This window comes from Sylvia atricapilla, chromosome 22 (assembly GCF_009819655.1).
Source record: "Sylvia atricapilla isolate bSylAtr1 chromosome 22, bSylAtr1.pri, whole genome shotgun sequence".
Taxonomy (NCBI): domain Eukaryota; kingdom Metazoa; phylum Chordata; class Aves; order Passeriformes; family Sylviidae; genus Sylvia; species Sylvia atricapilla.
In genome coordinates, this window is record NC_089161.1 from 2463788 (window position 1) to 2482657 (window position 18870).

At 48.4% G+C, this 18870-nt stretch overlaps 1 protein-coding gene and 1 long non-coding RNA gene across 4 annotated transcripts in view; one reads left to right on the forward strand and one right to left on the reverse strand.

The window, feature by feature from the left end:
• Nucleotides 1-11940, reverse strand: part of PANK4 (pantothenate kinase 4 (inactive)) — a 19315-nt gene extending 7375 nt beyond the window's left edge. Inside the window, exons 1-10 of one of the 3 annotated variants that reach the window (XR_010745224.1) lie at nt 11679-11940; nt 9048-9130; nt 8378-8586; nt 6710-6893; nt 6091-6183; nt 4763-4916; nt 3756-3937; nt 2271-2352; nt 999-1159; nt 254-409 (exon numbers count right to left, since the gene is read on the reverse strand). Coding sequence is in view for 2 of the 3 variants with exons in the window: in XM_066334195.1 (XP_066190292.1) it covers nt 254-409; nt 999-1159; nt 2271-2352; nt 3756-3937; nt 4763-4916; nt 6091-6183; nt 6710-6893; nt 8378-8586; nt 9048-9130; nt 11679-11796 (1422 nt within the window). In the remaining variant the exon portion in view is untranslated. The remainder of the gene's footprint in view (nt 1-253; nt 410-998; nt 1160-2270; nt 2353-3755; nt 3938-4762; nt 4917-6090; nt 6184-6709; nt 6894-8377; nt 8587-9047; nt 9131-11678) is intronic. The other 2 variants (XM_066334196.1, XM_066334195.1) reach the window with 2 other exon arrangements.
• Nucleotides 11713-13204, forward strand: LOC136370675 (uncharacterized). Its single transcript, XR_010745225.1, has 2 exons — nt 11713-11847; nt 12756-13204. It is a non-coding gene; the product is annotated as an uncharacterized lncRNA (long non-coding RNA).
• The last annotated feature ends 5666 nt before the right edge of the window (nt 13205-18870 follow it).

Consider the following 18870-nt stretch of genomic DNA (forward strand, 5'->3'; position numbering starts at 1 on the left):
ATGCTTTGAACACACCTTTCAGAAGCTAGAAAAACACACCACAGAAGAACATTTCTGCCTTTGAAGGGGCCAAGCCCTCCCTCAAAAGACTGGGACAATGTCAGGTGCCTCTGTTAGAGGGAAAGAGGGGCTGCACTTCCAGAGGGGTGACACATCAGGAATATTTTACAGGACAAACATGCTGCTTCACAGGTGATTTGCTTCCTAAATACCTGTGTCATTCACACAGGACTCACAGTTTTGTGACACTTACCCCATCCAGTGCCTCCTCAAAGCAAGTGAGCCAGTATTTTCTGGCCATGGCATCATCTGTGAGGTCAACAGTGTCTGGGATGTAGGTGGAGGGGTCTTTCAGCAGTGGCAGGTTAACGAGTGGTCTCTCCAATCTGTCCATTTCCAGCATGTCAAACTAGGGGAGAAAGGAGAGAGATGGATTAGAACTCACTCAGAAATTAATCCGCAAGGAATTAATTAGCACAAGGGCTGCAGAAGTCCAGCCACAGTTAAGACTGACAGATGTGCAGACTATTATAGGTCATCATAAATAATCCAGTTCCCTCTGTGGATTATTTTATCCATGCCCACCCTATAGACAGAAATTATCCAGTGTGAAAATAATCCACTACGAAATCAGAATTGCTGTACTGTCAGTGACTTTAAGAGGTGACTGGGTTTGTGCTCTTCTGTCCAATCCTGTATTTATCTTCTCACAGGAAACAAATTAACACTGCTGAAAGATGGTGGAACATGAAATTCCAAATTCTGAGGTATTTCAGCTGCAGCAAAATCCAGCTGCTCCAGAGAAAGGCTAAGAGACAAACAATCCCCTCACTTTGGTGAAGGAGAGTAAGACCAAGCAGCAGCCAGTCTGTTTTATGAAGCATTCCATCCAACACCACACAGGACACCAGCTAACACCACAGCAGACACCAGACTGGTCACTTCTCTGGCAAGCAGGAGCCTCAGGGGCAAGAAGCAACCAGCTGGAGAATAATCACCTGTGTCCAGGTCACCACTGCTAAGAGAACACACACAGGTCTAGAAAAGACAGCACATACTGTACCACTCCGTGTTCTCTGCATGGGGTAAACATCAGGGGATGTGCTCATAAGCCCAGAACTCCCAGCATAATTCTCTCCCCAGCTGTACTGGTTTGGATCTAGAAAAGAGAAAGACACAGAGACACATAATCTGAAAATAAAACCTAGAATATTCCTGTGAGTGAGTCTAGAGCCAGCATCCCTCTGATGCACTACACCAGCCAGTTCCCCTTGTCTTTAAAAGCAAACAGAATTTTTCCCTCTTAGCTCCCAAAAGAGATGTGTCAAACACTCAGTGAATTACCTGCTCCAAAGAGCTTGAACCTGAATGAGACAAGAGACAATTTAAGTTCTAAAGTCATTCTTTTTAACCCCATTTCCTTGTCATTAATCAGCATGCCTCCAAAGTGCTACCACTGAGCATTTCTTATTTCTAAATCTAGATCCATTATTAACAAAACAGTATTACAGAACTCTCAAAGCACAATGTCAGCTTCAGAGAAACACTGAAGTTATTTCCAGATTTGCTTTATTTGAGAAAAGTTTAATGAGTTCAGATGAACAGTACATGCTGCAGAAGCAATGTCTTTAATTCCTCAGTAGCTGGTTCCTTGCCCATCTCTATGAAATGGGCAGGAAAAGAATTCCACATCCATTTTTTGGACGTGTGTTTGATACTTACTGAGATAAGTACCATTAGCAGGCTGTGGCTGTGCCACTGTAACCAATGTACTGCCTGGCTTGCCAGCACATCAACAGGGGAAAAGGAAAACTAAAATAGGCAGAATTCCACCAAAGCACCCTGGATCCAAGGGATCTGGACAGATGGGTCTCCTCTGTGAGGCTTTTCACTCTCAAACAAACACAGTTTGGAGATGCTGGTCTTCCTCAGTACATTAAAGGAATTCAAAAGTGGCCTCTTAAAGAGGGGGAAGTTCTCCAACCCCACATTTCCCCAGCTGGATTTAGAGCTGTGACTGCTCTTTGCAGAAGTGCAGAGAAGAGAAGAGCCCAGTCCTGCTGCCTTCTCAAAGGTGAGCAGGAAGTCCAGTGAGAAATTAAGATGTCCCTGCCAGAATGTATAAAACCAAAGCCCAGCATCTGTGTTTATTAGTGCCAAAATGGATTTATTTAGGCAACAGCTTACATGCAGCCTCTTAAGAGAAACTTGGACAGTACACTGACATTTCAGAACACAGCATATACAGAACAGAGCAGTGCTGTACTTACTGTCTTGTTCAGCTCCTTTTAAAAATGCCCCAATGGCTCCCAGGTAGCCTTCATGTCTCAGGAACAATGCCTGAACCTCTCCCTGCCACAATATGAAACATTGCAATTGGATGGTCCCTGAGGGCTAACAGGCACTTCTTTGTCACTAGTTTCACACTTTAATTTAATAGAAACAACTAGAAGATGGTAATAGTCATTTGTGCTACATTCTCACACATTCAGCAACTTTATTGGTGCTTCTGGAACAGCTCGGGGAGGAACTGCTCACACACATCATTCCCCAGGTATCACACAGCTGGAAAACACCCATGCACCAGTGGTGTGTGCTCTATGGCCTTCCCTGGAAAACACCACTGCATCATCCCATGAATATTCAACTCCTCTTGCTTCAACAGGCTGGAAATGCAAGGTCCTGTGATTGCCAAGGTGAGCCTGTGCCACTGCAGCCAACACTGCTCATTGGTCTTTATTTCACTGCACTGCTCTTCACCACCACACAGACACTGTGCATTACCCCACAGGGAAGCATTCCCCCATCCAAATAATCCAATTATTAATGCAAAATACAGGAATGCTGGGGAGGAGAGCCCTCCATCCTCACAGCAGGGCCCCTCAGCTGTCCCAGGCTGGGTGAGACATGGCCTTTTCCAAGGAATTCAGCAGTGACTGTGGGAACAGCTCACCCTGAGGGGAGCTACAGGGAAACAGCAGCTCCAGCTCTCAGGGAGATTTGGGGTTGAATCCCTGGCAAAGTGTCTCTTACAACAACCTAAAGCTGCAGTTTTGCAACAGCTTTCTTGGAACTCAGTAAGTTTTACAGAAAGGGACAACAATGGTGAAATAAAGAGGGGGAGAAGCAGCACACAGGAGTCTCTTGCATGAAGCACTGAGATGAGAAAAAAAAATGGTGTCATCTACTCTATAAAATTCCCAAAGTGCAGGACTAATCTGCCTGTAGCAACCATTAATGAGCTTGTGGACTGGACCTTTGTCCTAGTCAAAAATCTTCAGTATTTTCCACAGCTTCAAAATCTGCAAAGAACTTCAGCCTGGTTGATCTGGGGCTTGATTTTCTCTTTAATAACAAAACCCCACTGATGCCAACTGCCTCAGCAGAACAACCCCACACTGCATGGCCTGGGGGTGGAAAGATGCAAATCAGCAAGAGGAATTGAATAATGATGGTGACTATCTAAGAACACAGTGGAAACTCATTACTTGGAGCTACAAGACAGACTGTCAATCAAAAAATAATAATAAAAAGAGAGAGAGGGAGGTAGGGAGAGAGAAAAAAAAGGGCCAGACACAACTCCCAGGCATTTCACATTGATTTCAGCCCTCCCACAACACCTCCCTGCCTTACCCACCTAAGGAGCAGCCTTCTAAGCTTACTTCATGTGCAAATTCATTTATTAAGGTATCCCAACAGCCTAGAAAAATACCTAAAAATTGACTTTGGTGTAGGGAAGCCTGTGTTCTCCTTACCTTGGAGAAGAAGTTGATGCTGTAGGTTATTGTGCGCATGGTGACGGGGTGGCCCCGGATAAAGAACCCTCCAAAATAGATTTTATCCAGGTTGTGCAGTTTGGCATAGAGGCAGGCCAGCTGCCCAATGTCATTGCTGATCATGTGCAGCAAACTTTTGGCCATGTCTTCTTTGGAAAACTCTGGAAGGGTGGGAAGAGTAAAGTGAATTACACACACACACACACACACACAGAAGCAGCTCCTCAAGTGGATTGTGCTTTTCTAACTGAGCTTGGGGTTGGGAAAAATAAAATTAATCCAGGGTTGGAGCAGTTTTCCTTATGTGTGCAGAAGTAAAATGTTACCCCCTAGAAAAACCTCACATATAAAATGTACTTCTAACAAAGAAGGATAGTGATTTGATTCAGGATATCAATCCTGATATCAGGAAGATATCAGGAAAATAAAGATATCAGGAGATATCAGTAAAAAATACCAGGAAAAAAATAAAGATATCAGGGAAAAAAAAAAAAAAAAACACCACAACTCACTAAGCCTACGTGAAATATTTCTTGAAAAAAAAAAACCAAAAAAAACTTCCTGGATGGCAGGAATCCATTTTTTCTCTCTAGGAACCACGGGTGAGGGTTCATCCAGCCGTCTTGGCCTGAGATGCACTGCAAACACTTCATTAAGATACTGAAAATAAACTGCAAATTGTAGTAAATCACTGCCAAAGGGCCTTTCTGAAGCCCAGAAACCACATCTATTTCCCACAGGAATGAATTAACCCCAGGCTAACCAGACAGCTAGTTGTAAATTCTCCCTTGGCTTGGGCAATCCCAAACTGAAAATTTTAGTGTCTGCTTATTAAGCATGGTATTTTTAATCAATAATGTGCAGGCAAAACACAAGATCATGAAAGAAGCTGGTGATTCTTTTCAGCTCTGCTGGTCAGATCAGTATAAAGTTGATTCTCAAGAGCCAGAGGAGATGTTTGGGTAGATCTTTTTTAATCCCAGTACCTTTGTCTGCTGTGGTGGATTTCCCAAAGCTGCTGGCAATGAGATTCCCACTGAGCCCCAGGGTCTGGTAGGCTCCTCCATACACGTCCTTCACCAGCATGTCCACGTTGGTGTGCTGGCCCTTTGAGGCCAGCTGCAACAACTCATCGAATTTCTGAAGGTGAGAAGCACAGTTATTACAGCTGACCTGAGCCAGAGTTCTGCAGCATCTTTACTGAGCAAACCCAGTGTTAGAATTAACCCTGCCAGCCAAAGACAGGCTATTTCTAATTCCAAAATGTATCCAGAGTCCCTGTCTGATCAAACAGACTGATCCTAAGTGGAGCTCCTTTAAATATGAACACCACAAACAATCTCTTTCTTATCTGCAGATATTTTGTTGAATTTCCCCTGAAAACTAGGGTGGGTCAGCATAAACATAAAACAGTCAGAACCCTCATGGCACCCCCAATTTGGAAGTCAGAAACACAGAAACTAGGAGGAAACAGAATTTTGTCCTCCTAAAGCACAATAAAAGAGAAGTTTGAGAAAAAAATCTCAATGTGCCTTTACTGTTGCAAGATGTGCCACTGCCCCTGAAATTAGACTTGCAGGCAAGCTCATTATCCCAATACTTAATTTATAAGCCTGCTAACTTGAATTTCTTCTACAAAACCAAGAGAGAATTAAGAGCAGGCACTAAGTTCTAAGATTTCTTCTTTAGGAGCATCAAACAAAAAGCACAGCCCAGGCTGTGCCCTCCCTTTGACATTTTCTTATCTGGTGCATATGTAACTGTAGCTTTTCCTACACTGCTGACATTTAGGACACTCATTTAAGGCACATGGCCCTTTGGGAAGCCCAGCAGGATGTCAGAGCTGGGCTGGGCTGAGCAGGACTAAATCAGGCCCTGTTCATCAGGATTTAAACTCATGTTGGCAACCAAGGAGCTAACCATGAGGCAAAATTTCCCCTCTCAGCTCCCAGACACTCTGCAGCAATTGTGTGCTCCCTGCTTCCTTCTGCAGACAGTATTGCAGGAACTGGGCTGGCATTTGGGGTTGAAAAGAGAATAAAACATTACCAGGCCACTTTGAGGAGGCTCTTGTCCATCACTTGTCCTTGAGCCCTAAGCAGGATTGCTTCTGGTCACAATAAGCATTTTCTAACTCTTGTCCCTATATTCCACCAGTATCTTTTTCCATGTAAAGCTTCCTTTTATGCATTAGAAGTGTCAAAAATACGAACAGAAGTCCAAGACTCAGCCTTGTTACCTAACATTCTAACATTTCAGGCTTCCTCCCAGCATTTAATTTGATCCCACTCCACTTAAAACAGACACTTGATACCTTTGTTTTGGTGAGCAGAGCTCCAAGACCCCAAAAGGTTCCACCTCCAATTGAGCTGCCTCCAATCCATTCAAATTTGTCTTCTGATTCTACCTGTGAATGACACAAGGCAGATTTATTTAGAAAGTCCTGTTATAATGTTTAACACAGGTTTAAAGGTCAGAGTGTGCAGGGTTTTGGAACTGTGGAATCAATGGAGATGGAATCCTTCTGTTGTGGAAGTGGCAGGTGAGAAGGGCACGTTGCACATACAGCACAAGCAGTTTTGGAAATCTTTGTATTTAATTCTTGGCAACTAATGCTAAATGTAGACATTAAACCTGATCTCTTCAATAGTGTGACAAAACAAACATCAAAAATCACTTTGATCTGACATCCTTTCTCCTCATCAGGCAATGTAACCACTTCTGTAAACATCAAATTAAATGTAATTAAAAAAAATAGTGAATGGAAAAGCATTCAGAACTATGCAATTAACAGAACTAAATGTTAAAAAAATGCACCATTTTCTTTTTAAACCTTACATTACCCAAGAAGAAACAAGTAAAAATCCAAACCAGTGAGAGGTTTCAGATCACCTTTATCAAATCTCCAAGGAAGCATCTTGGCCACCACTCACCTTCACTATGGAGACCCCTGAGCCAATGTTCACCAGCAAATAGGGGAAAATGTTGGGGTGGTTTGTCTGGAAGCGGAATTCCGTGTCTGAATCCTTCTGGTAGGCAAACACCTCGTGGGGGATGTTCCTCAGCACAAAGTTGCACCCCTTAATTAGGCAGGTCATTACATCTTCCTTATCAACTCTGAGGGAGAGGAAAAAAAAAGCCTTAAATAAATGTCCCAGCCCTCCTGATAAGGCAGTTTGCTTTTGGAGCAGCAGTTTGCACTGACTTTGCAGAAGGGAATTTTCACACCACATGGCACAAGTCCAACTCCCTGGAAACATGAAACCTCCAACTGCACGTGGTCTGGTGTTCCCCTGCCATGCCAAAACTCCACGCTGGAGTTCTGTTACACAGTAATTTTAATCCTGTTGTCATTACAAATAATCCTGTTTGCTTGTTTACACTGCTCTTTTCCTGCCCTGCTCCTTTCATGGTCTGTGCGCCCCTGCCATAAAGTAGGTCAGGAAGCTTAGCTGGAAATTAACCTCAGAAAACAATTTCCCGACATGGAATAATAATAATAATAATAATAATAATAATAATAATAATAATAATAATAATAATACTGTTGCTCTTCCCCTGCCTCCTAATAAAGCACAAAAGACCCCCTCGACATTTCAGCAGTTGTTAATTACAGATTCAAGGGACTGGGAAGAGCCTACAACTGTATTAGCAAAGACAGAAAAAGAGACTTCTCCCAAGAGTAGCAGGATTCACAACAGGACATATCCCCCAGTCTGGAGTCTAGGAATGTGATATAAAACTTAGAGAAGATGATTGATAAGTCAGCTAACACACACTGACTTCTGTGTCTCTGTACTGTTATTGATTTATGGAAATTCTTACAGGAAATATCCTGAGGCTTGCTGGAAACACACAAACAAGGCACAAACTCATCTCAACTCCTACAGAATGATTTGTGTGTTCCACGACGGAGAAGCTGCTCTGGTTTGGACCTGGGGAGCAACTGAGTATGTGAGAACCAAATAAAAACCAAACCCAGGTGCACCACGTGAGAGAAGAGGGGAAAGTGCCTCCTTATCTCGATCAAGTGATAGTTAGTAACAGCCAAGAAGGTGCTAAAGGGGGCTGGTGTGAAATAAACAGATAACAGAGTCCAGCTTATCAGGAGAAGAAAGTAATTTGCAAAGACAGTGTGAAAGACGAGCACAGGCCCTCAGGGGCTGAGGAATGTACTACACAGAACACAGCAGGAGAGGTGCCTTGAAGCTCTCCCCAGGGACGTTAAATATCGGGGTAAATTAACGTTTCTACACTTACAGCGTAGAAGGTGTGAATTTATAGGCACCACCATCAGTGGCTTCGATGGCTTTTGTTTCTGTATTGATAAGATGGCCTTTGATGAAATCTAGGCAGGTTTCAGTAGAAGCTTTTTAGTATTTGGTGTTTGATAAAGGTGTTTGAACAGTAAATTTATGAGGCTGTAAATTCACGGGGCCGCCCTTTGTTCTCCTGCAAGTCTTTGCATGAAGTTTAGGTAGGAGCTATACAATAAATGACTGTCACACGAATTACCTCTGAGCATGCCCAGGAAAATGATAAAAGCTTTTGGAGTAGGTGTAAGCGAATTCTTTACAGAAGAAAAAAGCAGTTCCACTTACTTCAACCCCAGTTTCTTCTCGATAAGGTCTTTGAATTTATAGGCACCACCACCCGTGGCTTTGATGACTTTTGTTTCTGTATTGACAAGATGATCTTTGATGAAATCTAGGCAGGTTTCAATGTAAGTGTTTTCAAATTTAATGAAATGAAGTCGAGCTGTAATCTCCTCCTGAACAGATATTTCATACAAAGGTTCATTGTCTATGTCCTTTAAAAGAGAAAAGGATTTCTTAGAGGACATTCTTGCAGAAACAAGGTTAAATGCTGAACTACTAAACATCAATACTAGTGCTTTTTTTACCCTTGAAACTGTGTTAATGCTATTAAACATAACACCTCAAGCTATGTCAAAGAAGAATAGAGTTTCACAGGTCTTAATTCTCCTTAAGCTGAGATAATCAATTCTCCCATGCAGCTGACGTGCAGGAAATCCCTCTGCACTAGGAAAGTTATGTCTGCACAGGAGCAGGGTTTGTTTTTTTCTTACAAAAGTACCACCCTTACTGTCTGGAAAATAAATATTTTATTTTCCTGTACCTGGCAATACAAACACTTCCCAAAAAGTTTGATATAGAACAAGTTATTAGAAGGGTTTGGATACAATTCCTGTTCTAGAAACTCACTCCTGTGAGTCACTCACAAGCAGCTGATCCCTGATGGAATTCTCACCTTTCCAGAATGATCAAAGGATCTCACTCTTGCCACTTTGTGCTGTACAGTTGAGTAATAAGCCAACTTGGTTAATGAACCACCTGTTCATAAAGAAATGACAAGTTATGATTAATGGGAGCAAACAATAGAACTTATGTGTATGTCAGCTCTTGGTTCTCCAGATCTCCTCAGATAAAGCCAGAGAGAATTAACAGAAATACAGCAAGAACCTTTACTGAGGAACTGCTTGGTCTGGTTAACCCCCAGAGCATCAAGGGAGGGAAAAGCTCCAGAAATTCAGTTTGTGCCCAAACCATGAGCAGTGGCAATTATTAATTAGCCAGGCCAGTACATGTGCTGCAGTTATTTACCTTGTTTGGAAACTCTATGAAACCTCTGAAGTCTGTTCCAAGATTTTCTCCACTGAGCAATGCCCCCCACGTGCACAGTGTTTCAGCAGCAACACCTAAATAATATCCTTACCCTGCTTTTAGGGACAAGTCTGCAAATTCATGGCTGGTTAGAAAATGACCCTCTGTACTGAGTAATTGTTTTGCAAGATTGGTCTTGGCTTTGGGGTAAAGAATGCTCAGAGTGATGATGTTTCTCAAGCACACAGCAGCTGGAGATGTTACCAATGTGCAAGTCTGAGCAGAGCAGCCTCATCACCCCCTTCAGGCCTCCAGTCTGCTCGTGGCAATAAAACTCTCCTTGACACAGAACTCAACCCCTTGCCCTGTCTTTGCATCTGACCTGCAAAAGTGCATTTCTGGGGTTACACTGAATAACTTCGATGTTTTCCACCACACTGCTCCAGGTCTGAGGGTAACTGTGATCCACTAGTGGGTTAACAATAAAGTCCTGGAAGTAAATAAAAACCTAGATCCTAAATGATGGCTAAATTCAGTGACACTGCACTCTGCTGCCTAATAATAACCAAGAAATGAAGCAGCAGAGGTGAAAGATAATCCCTAGAGTGTGTAGCTTTGCCTGCATAACAGCACTGTCAGCTCTTTCATGCTCAAATATTTTTGTTAGAAAAATATTTACAACCTGTAGGAGAAAAACAGGCAGTTTACTCCAGGAAAACTTAAGTGAAGCCAACGTAGAGTGACCATGGACAGACACTTAGAGTAACAAAAGCAATAATGCTTCCCTGACCTTGGATCTGATTTCAGTGTTCCAGGCAGTGCTTTAAGGTTTCTGGGAAACAAACCCCACGGTCTGTTCTGCTAAAAGGTGAGGGCTTGGTGCTTAGAGGTGAGGGGTTGCACAGCTTTTTATGGAAAAGCTTCCATCCACCCCTCCACACTGAAGGATCACAAAGCCCCTGTTGGAATTTACACTGACAATGACACAGGTGCTGCAGGAATTCATCACCAGATCCACGGTATGCAGAGCCGTGTGCTTTGTGCATTATCCCCTTCCTCTCCCGGTTTGTAAAGATTTAAATCCATTCAGAACACCAGCTGAGACATGTAACTAGGTTTTATAACTAATCCCACGACTCTAATTCCGTGCTGACCTGCACAAAGGGCCAGTCCTGGCTGTTACTTTCACAGGCACGGAACCAGCAGTTCCTGAGGGGCTGAAATAACTGGTGACACGACAAGGTTTTCTGGTATGGTGCAAGTTTTCTTCCCTCTGTCCCTGAGTCTCCACCACATAGAGCAGTGTTCACCTGAGGGCTGATCGCTTGGTTTTCTTTTCCCTGCCTTTTCTCCTAAAAAGTTCCACTGACATCGAGACCGTAAAACGGAAGGAAAACGCGTGAAATGTCATTTTTGGCTTAGTGAGTGTCCAAAGAACGACTGCTGACCACTGCACGGATGGAACTGGGAACAGGCTCAGCCTGTCCCTGCACAATTCCCGGCTGTGGCGCGCAGGTGTCACCCTGACGCGTGTCACCCTGTCCCTCGGCTCAGGATGTGTGAAATCGGGACCGTGGGGTTCTGGGCTGTACGCACAGGGCAGCGGGTGTTTTTGGGGCTGACTGAGGCAGCAGTGACAGACCCCGACCCACGCCAAGCCCCGCAGCCGTCCTGCCCTGCCCAGGCAGTGCCACAGCCGCCGTCCCCGGCCCTTTTTCTTCTTCCAGGCCGCTTTGGGGAGCCGAGGGAGCGCCCGCAGCATCCCGCGGGCCGCGGCCTGGGGCGGGGGGCGGCCGAGGGGCTCCGCGCTCGGGCCTGGCGCACTGGGGCAGGGCCCGGAGCGCTCTGACGGGGTGCAGCCGATGCCCCCCGGTCCCGCCGGCCCCCGGCCGGTCCGGCCGAGCCCCCCGAGCTCTCCTCGTCCCCCCTCGGACGCCAAGGGCAGCCCCGGCCGGGCCGCCCCGCCCGGCTCCCCGCGGCCCGTTACCCGCGCGGGGCCCGCCGGGACCTGTAGTGCCTCCCCCCGCCCGCACCGCGCCGGCACCCGGCGACGGGACTACAGCTCCCGTCGTGCCCCGCGCCGCCCCCAAACCGCGCAGCCCGCCGGGAGCCGTAGTGAGCCCGCGCCCACCCGCGCTGGCACGCGGGGCGCGGGGAACTACACTTCCCAGCGTGCCCCGCGCGCGGCCGGCCCCCCGCGGGTCCCCTCAGCGGGGCCGGAGCCGCCACCCGTTCCCCACCGCCGCCCGCTCCCCGCAGGCTCCCCCCGCCCGGTTACCGATGTCTATGGCGAAGCGCTTGGCGTTCTCCAGGTTGCGGAAGATCTCGTCGGGCGGGAGGGTGATGCTCTTGTCCAGGCTGCCGTGACCGCTGCCGCGCCCGCCCCGCTCCGCCATTTTGAACGCGACCCGCTCCCTCCCTCACCCCGGCCTCATCGGCATGCAAATGTATGCGCATAAATCTGCATGGCAACGAGGCGGAGGCGCGGGGCTCAGGCGGGGAGCGCGCCTTGGCTCCTCCCACCGGCGGGGGCGTGGCCTGAGAGGCGCCGCGGTGGGCGGGGCCAAGAGAGCCCGGGGGGAGCGGGGGGGGACACCCCGGGGATGGGGTCGGGGACACTCGGGGAGGGGTTGGGGACACTCTGGGGAGAGGTCGGGGACACTCTGGGGAGGGGTTGGTGACACTCGAGGAGGGGTTGGGAACACTCGGGGAGGGGTCGGGGACACTCTGGGGAGAGGTCGGTGACACCCCGGGGAGGGGTCGGGGACACTCTGGGGGGAGTAGGGGGGACACCCCGGGGAGGGTTCGGTGACACCCCGGGGAGGGTTCGGGGACACCCCGGGGAGGGGTCGGGGACACTCTGGGGAGGGGTCGGTGACACTCGGGGAGGGGTCGGGGACACCCCGGGGAGGGGTCGGTGGCACCCCGGGGAAGGGTCGGTGACACTCTTCGGCAGCGTGGGGGAACGGGAGAGACCCCAGGGCAGAGACCTGGGAAAGGGCGAGGTAGGGGGGACAAGGACAGAGCCCTGGTGGGGTCGGTGACACCCTGGGGGAGGAACTTGGGGGGCATGGGGAGAGAGACCCCGAAGAGAACGGGCAGAGACCCACCCTTGTCCCCTGTAGCCAAACCCCTGAATTTTAACCCCCTGAGTGTTTCCAAGAGTTCTGTGACCCGGACACATCTCCAGGAATGTGAATTGTGCCGTGAAGTGCCTCGGAAAACTTTATCTCTTTATCAAAAGTACTTTCTGTGTGTGGTGTCCCTGCCTGTGACAAGGGGTTGGAATCAGGTGATATTTAAGATCTCTCCCAACCAAACCATCCCATGATTATTTTTTTTTTCACCCTTGCAGTGACCTTTCTTGGCTCTGAATTACAGTTTGCTGTTATTTTTGTCTCACATAGAGAGAGCTGGGTTGATATTCCCGAGCTATGGAAAACAGCATTGCAGGGAGTCCTAATGGACACAGCACTGGTGGGGAAATTCGATGTCAAATCTGAATATCTCTGCTTTCACTGAAATCTGTCTCGTGTCCATTGACCACAGCGAAACCAGCTGTAAAAACTACTTTAGAAAAGAAGAATAACTTTGGATTGATTAACCAGATTTTTATTTATTTTTGACCGTTAAAAGTTTCTGCAACTTCTGATGTTCAAGATAACTCTGGCAAAGGTCATACATTGGTGCAGCTTGCACAGAACACATCATAACATCCTCCAAGGACAGTAACAAATTCCCATTTTCCCCTGGCAAAAAGGTACCAAAAAATAAATATAATTTATACACCTGCCTTTCATGAAAGACTTTGATAAATATTTCTTTTATAATCGACAGCACAGCCGTAACTTTCAGTCCTATAAGGACATAAAAACGAGCTCCTGCCTTTACAAAAGGCACACACGCATCCTGAACCTCACAAACAGCCCTGGCTCGTGAGCAAGACATCCCGAGGAATTTCCTCTACATAGTTTGGGATGTGGTTTAACCAGTCTCAGAGCGTGCTCAGTACAGACTATAAATATTATAGAACCTCTCATGGCACCGTGGGAAGGCCAGGTTCCCAAATGTGTCCGGTGAGACCCCGGGGCATTCCAGATGTGGATGCCCTGGGACCCCGAGGAGTCAAAGGCTCCTCCCGAAGGGACAATTTTGGGAATTCTGACCCTCCCGGGGCTTACAGCTTTCCCAGCAGAGGTACATGGACAACCTCGCAGAGGTTAAGAACAGACATCGTTCGGCTCCGAAGAGCCTCTCCAGCCCTCCCAGCAGGAGGATACAGCTCACACTCCCTCAGAACAACTTTCTCTCCACGCGGTGGGAATCGTTGCAGTCCTTCCGAGAGAAGGGGAGCTCACATCCGAGCAGAGCAATGACCTGCAAAGGGGAAACATTCTTCCCTACTCATGAGAGGAGCGGGGGCGACTTGTACAGCAAGTCACGGTCTCCTCTGGAATACGGGAAACGTCCAAAAATCACGGGATCGTGAACTGCCGGTGCCTCGGGAGGCTTTGGAATCACTTCGATGCTGCTGGTGCTGCAGGAGGCCGGTGGCTGCGGGTGGGTGAGGAGGAAGAAGCAGTCCCCAAGTGCCACCTGTGAGCTCCCGGCAGTGACAGCTCAGCTTCCCCCGAGCTCCTGCGCCCGTGGAACGGAGAGTTCGGGAATTGCAGAGCCGCTCCGGGGCACTGCCCGTCTGCATCATCCTGCTGCGGGCTCTTGGCAGGGGCTGCAAAAGCTAAAAGGGCAGGAGGGGAGAGAAGTGTTACACGGGGAGGCGCCGGCTGGAGTTTTCCCCCAAGGAAAAGGCAGCGAGAGGCACGGGGGATGTGATGGGAAGCACTCACCTCGCCCGTGTCCCGGCTCGCCCCCAGGATTTCGCCTTTCCCCAGCTCGGAGTTGAACTAGCGCCTCTCAAATCCCTTCTCCAGGAGCACTTCTGTAAATCCGATCCGGGGTTCCCGGGGCTATAACACAGAAGGGGAAGAAGGGAAGGTGAGCAGCGAGGCTTTCCCTCCTCAGCTCTCAACACCCCGCAGGGTGCGGCCCTTCCCGGCTCTCCAGCAGATAGATACTCACCCTGTGCGTCCCTCCGGGCCATGGGATGTCCAGGGAGAGAGAGAGCACCGTTATCCCAAGGGCTGCTTTCAGCTCGGAGTGGAGCAGGGAGCCGAGATCTGTCCTATTTATACGCAGGGGCCGCATACAAAAGTCTGGGTCCGGAGCGACTCGGAGTTTCCCACAGTCGCCAGCCAATCCGTGCGTGCCCGGGACAATGGGAAAGCATCCATTACAGCATGGCAAATTGACTGTGAATTGCCTGGGGATAATACCCCGCTCCCAAAGGAGCAGGTGGGCTGGGGGGTGTGGGACACAATAGGGTTTGGCATCGCGGCGCTGGGCAGGGAACGTGGGAAAGCGTTCGCCGTCATTATCATCCAGCTCCTGCCTGATGTTGGGAACGTCAGCGTCTCAATGTGCCGCCTTTTCCCAGGCTGCGCTGAAATTAAGCACAGGACACTGATCCCAGGAAGAGATAATGCTCTTGCGCCCCAAAGAGAGGTTGAAAAGGGAAAGATGCAGAATTAGAGGGACTAAACCCTTTCATTGACATTAAACCGTGCTTAGATGAATACAGTACCAGATAATTTTCAGGCAACGAGAGACTAAAATCGAGGGAAGAGCCCTTCAAACAGTTAGCTTGAAATATTTTCTTCTCTATTGTTTAAAGGCCCTCTGTAAGTTATACCCAGAGCTCTTCCTTGCTTTTGTTTGGGTAATCTGGGCTTCCCTACGGCAGCCCGTGACATGTAATGATTGTGATGTCTTTCCCAAATACGTCCTGTTTAATTTCATGCCACTTTGCAAATGCCTCGCTGTTCCTGAGTCTCCACCTAAATATATTTCCCGTTTACAGACAACTGAGACGGAGTGAAAAGTCAGTTCTTGCCTATTATTTTGCTGTATTATCCCCTTTGCAGGATGTACCACAGCTGTGAGGCCCTCCTGTGACTTCGCTCAGTCTTGGGATTTCTCACCTCTGTGCCACAGGTAATGAAGGGGAAAGGACCAGACAAGATCCTGGATTGGAGCTGCCTTGTAGCAGTATTTTTTTTTTTCCAGGCTGTTTTAAGCTGCCAGCTCAGGTTTGCTGCCCCTTCCAGCACAACCCAGTCCAAACCCAGTCATGTTTAGGATCTGTCAGTCAGGCATGGGAGGCCTCACGCAGTTTTTGAACACCTGTTTCTTACAACTACAACACTGATGAAAACCCTGCTTATTTCTTGTGTCTGCCTTTCAAAATCAGAGAGGAAACCTCTCATTTACCTGTCACTTGCAGGCAGCCAGTTCCACCCGCCCTCAGCATCCCTCTCAGGGCCAAACCTGTGTCTGTGGGCACCTGAATAGCAAAGTGTCCCAGCACACAGAGGGCTGGTGAATAAAAAGATATAATTCTGCAAAAGATGATCCTGTAACCCTTTAGTAACCTGAAGGTTTTAGAGCCTTTTCCAGTGCCTGAATCCTCGTGGATTTCTATAAGGCAGGCGTATTCCCTCCCCAGCCCAAGGACACTTTATGTTTAGATGGATCACTTAAGGTACAACAATTTTAATTCTTGATGATTGTCAAAAACTATAACTGACCACGGACCATGAGTCCCATTCAAAATCAGTGCTCTGAATTATTTTGTCAGCTTGTAATCTGCAGTATTCCTCGGAGCTGGGGCTATCCCTGGCGGCATGTGTCTGGGCTGTTACAGCAGAGGGAAGCGATGCACGGGATTTTCTGGATCCCTCCCGGCATCACGTGGGATGAAGGGACAGCAGGTCCTGCCACGCACCGTATGGGAAGGAGGATGCTGGCGGCAGCCGCGGCCACGGGGAGAGGGGAGGGAAGCTCTGACCCAATTTTTCAGCCCTGGAAATATGAAATGAGCGGTTTTAAAGAACGCCACGCTGTCCGCAGCACAATGCGCCGGCCTCTAAAGGGCTAAAGCAGCTCCCACTGATTAAAGGCTGATCCCTTCCTTGAAGGGCCGGGCAGATGGTGCCGCGGGCGTGGGCTCTCCCCAGGACCCTCCCAGGCACACTTCTTTTGTCGGCAGTTTAACACCGTGAACGGGAAATCCTGGGAGCTGCGGGCTCGCACCATCTGATGGGAACGCTGAACCAGGCACCCCGCACACAACAAGCTCCCAAACTCCCTTCCCTTGGAAAGGGATCACCAATCTTCCATTCCCCCGTGCCTGCTTCATCCGCCCTCTGTGTGCTGCTGCGGGGTGAGAGAAGCAAATATCCCCCCTGGTTGGTTTGGTTATTAAGACCTGAAAACTTAACGGCAACAGCATTTCCCAACTGATGGTTGTGAATAATAAATTGTCTAGACTTGGGCTGTCCCTGCAGTATATTCCTTATGGAGGGCAGAATGCAGTTCCTGCAAGAATTTCAGTAAGGAAAAAAATCATGCTCTGCTGAAGGAAGTCCATTGAGTCTTTATTAAAAGCCTGTCATTAGTTTGCTCACTTTGGTCTTTTTTTAAAATCCCACTGTTAGTGCAGCAGTGTGTCCCCCTGCAACGTGTTTGTGCTCCAAATCCTCATCCCCGTGCTTTATGTCCTTGGAAGGAGTTTGTGTGTTGGACTGTTGCTGCAGAGCCAGAAAATTGGGCTGTCTGAGGCTCAGAGATAAGATTCTCCCCGCTTTGGGAATGTAGGATTAAAAGAGACAAATCCCCAAAATTGCCAAACGTAGAGTTGACTGAACAACGGGACTCAAGAATTCCCTTTTTTGGAGGGCAGTGTGAGATTTGGAGATGCTGTGGGCAGAGGCTGCTCCTCTGTAAACCCCATCAAATCCTGAGTTGCCTCATGAAGATGCTCTTTCCAAAATCACACCCTGCCGGTCCCTGTCTGTCCCCACAGCTCTGCAATGCCAGGCAGGAGCCCTGGCTTTTCCCAGCTTCATCCTCTCCAACTGGAGCTGCTCCCCGGTGACCCCGAGCTGTGGTGGGAACCTGTGGGACTGCTGTGAGCTGAGGCACGTCCACAGGGGATCCAGGAAACCATCCAGCCACCCCAAATCCGTCATTATAACTTGGTGTCCATGACAATCCATAAATCAGAACAGCTGGATGTCCTCTGCCCTGAGGAATTGCTACTGGGCCTTTCTGCCCCTGGTTTATGGGTGGTGGTTTCCACCCAGGTGTAGATTTACTCCACAAGCAGTTTGCACAAAAGCTGCTGCTGCTTGTAATTCCAGTTGGCAGCTTTCTCAACCCACCCGGTCCCTAATTTTCCATGGAGGGGAACTCAGTGTGCTGCAATGGAGCAACAGGTCTGCAGGAGGGTGGACTACCAGCAAAGAGTGTGGAAACCCAGATTTTGCTTGTCTGTGTCGCACAGATTTAAAAAGCAGTGCCCTGTACCTCTGTGGCTGTGCTTCCAGCACACAACTCCATGGCTTGCACCAATTTTAGAGCACTTTTATTTAAGTCCGTTTCCTACATTCGTGCCAGCCTGTCTCCCAGATGCCACTGAGCGAGTTTTTAAAGAAATCATTGCCATTTTTAATGTTGGGTTTTTTTTCTTCCCTGTGCCTTCCTTAAATGGTTTAAAATCTTTCTGACAACCCCTCTTGAGACACCTATTTAGTGTCAAAGAGCATAACGTTCCCAAGTTTTAAAAGGACCTTCGCATAATACGGATCGATCAATGTGCTCCTTGGGAAAATAGCTCTCCAGATGGTCCATCGGGACAGGAATTGCTGGTCGTCACAATGCGGAGCCAAAAAGCGTCACTAATGTGGGCTGTTGTGAGGCACGCTTCCTTTGTGGGCCTCTGAATGCCCTAAATAGGGAAGAAAGTGTGGGAAACTCCGAGAAACTCAGGCCCACACTCTGAGGTTAATAGGGGCTTTGTCAGGAGAGTATTCCTGAGCTGTGGGATCAGCATAATAAACAACATCTTCCCCTAAGGGTGGGAATGTGTTGGGAGCAGGGGACAGTCACCCCAGGGGCCGCAGGAGCCCTAAGAAGCTTTCCGCTCAATTATGAGAAGTGATAATAATTAATAAATTGTAAACATAACCTTTGCTGTGCGGGGGCCGGGCAGGCCGGAGGTCTGGCTTTTAGCTCCGGGCTAATTGGTAAATTAAAGCCCGGAGGGGCAACTCGGTGCTTGATGAAAAGCAGAAGGGGAGCACTTGCACCAGGGTGTGCTTGGACCACAAAAAGCAGCTTTTCCGGTGGGGTTTGGTCCCATCCCACTGCCCAGGGAGGCATTCACTGTTTCTCCCCCTTACACTCTTTCTTACACGCCCTGCAGAGGTGCTGCCAGCTGTGACCCTCAAACGCGGTTTCCTTCAGTGGAATCCCATCCCACTGAGAACAGAAGAGCAGCAGCCCGTCCTGTGCCACGTGTGGCTCTCTTCCCAGCGCTGCACATCAGGCTGGGGTGGCCTTTGGGGCACATG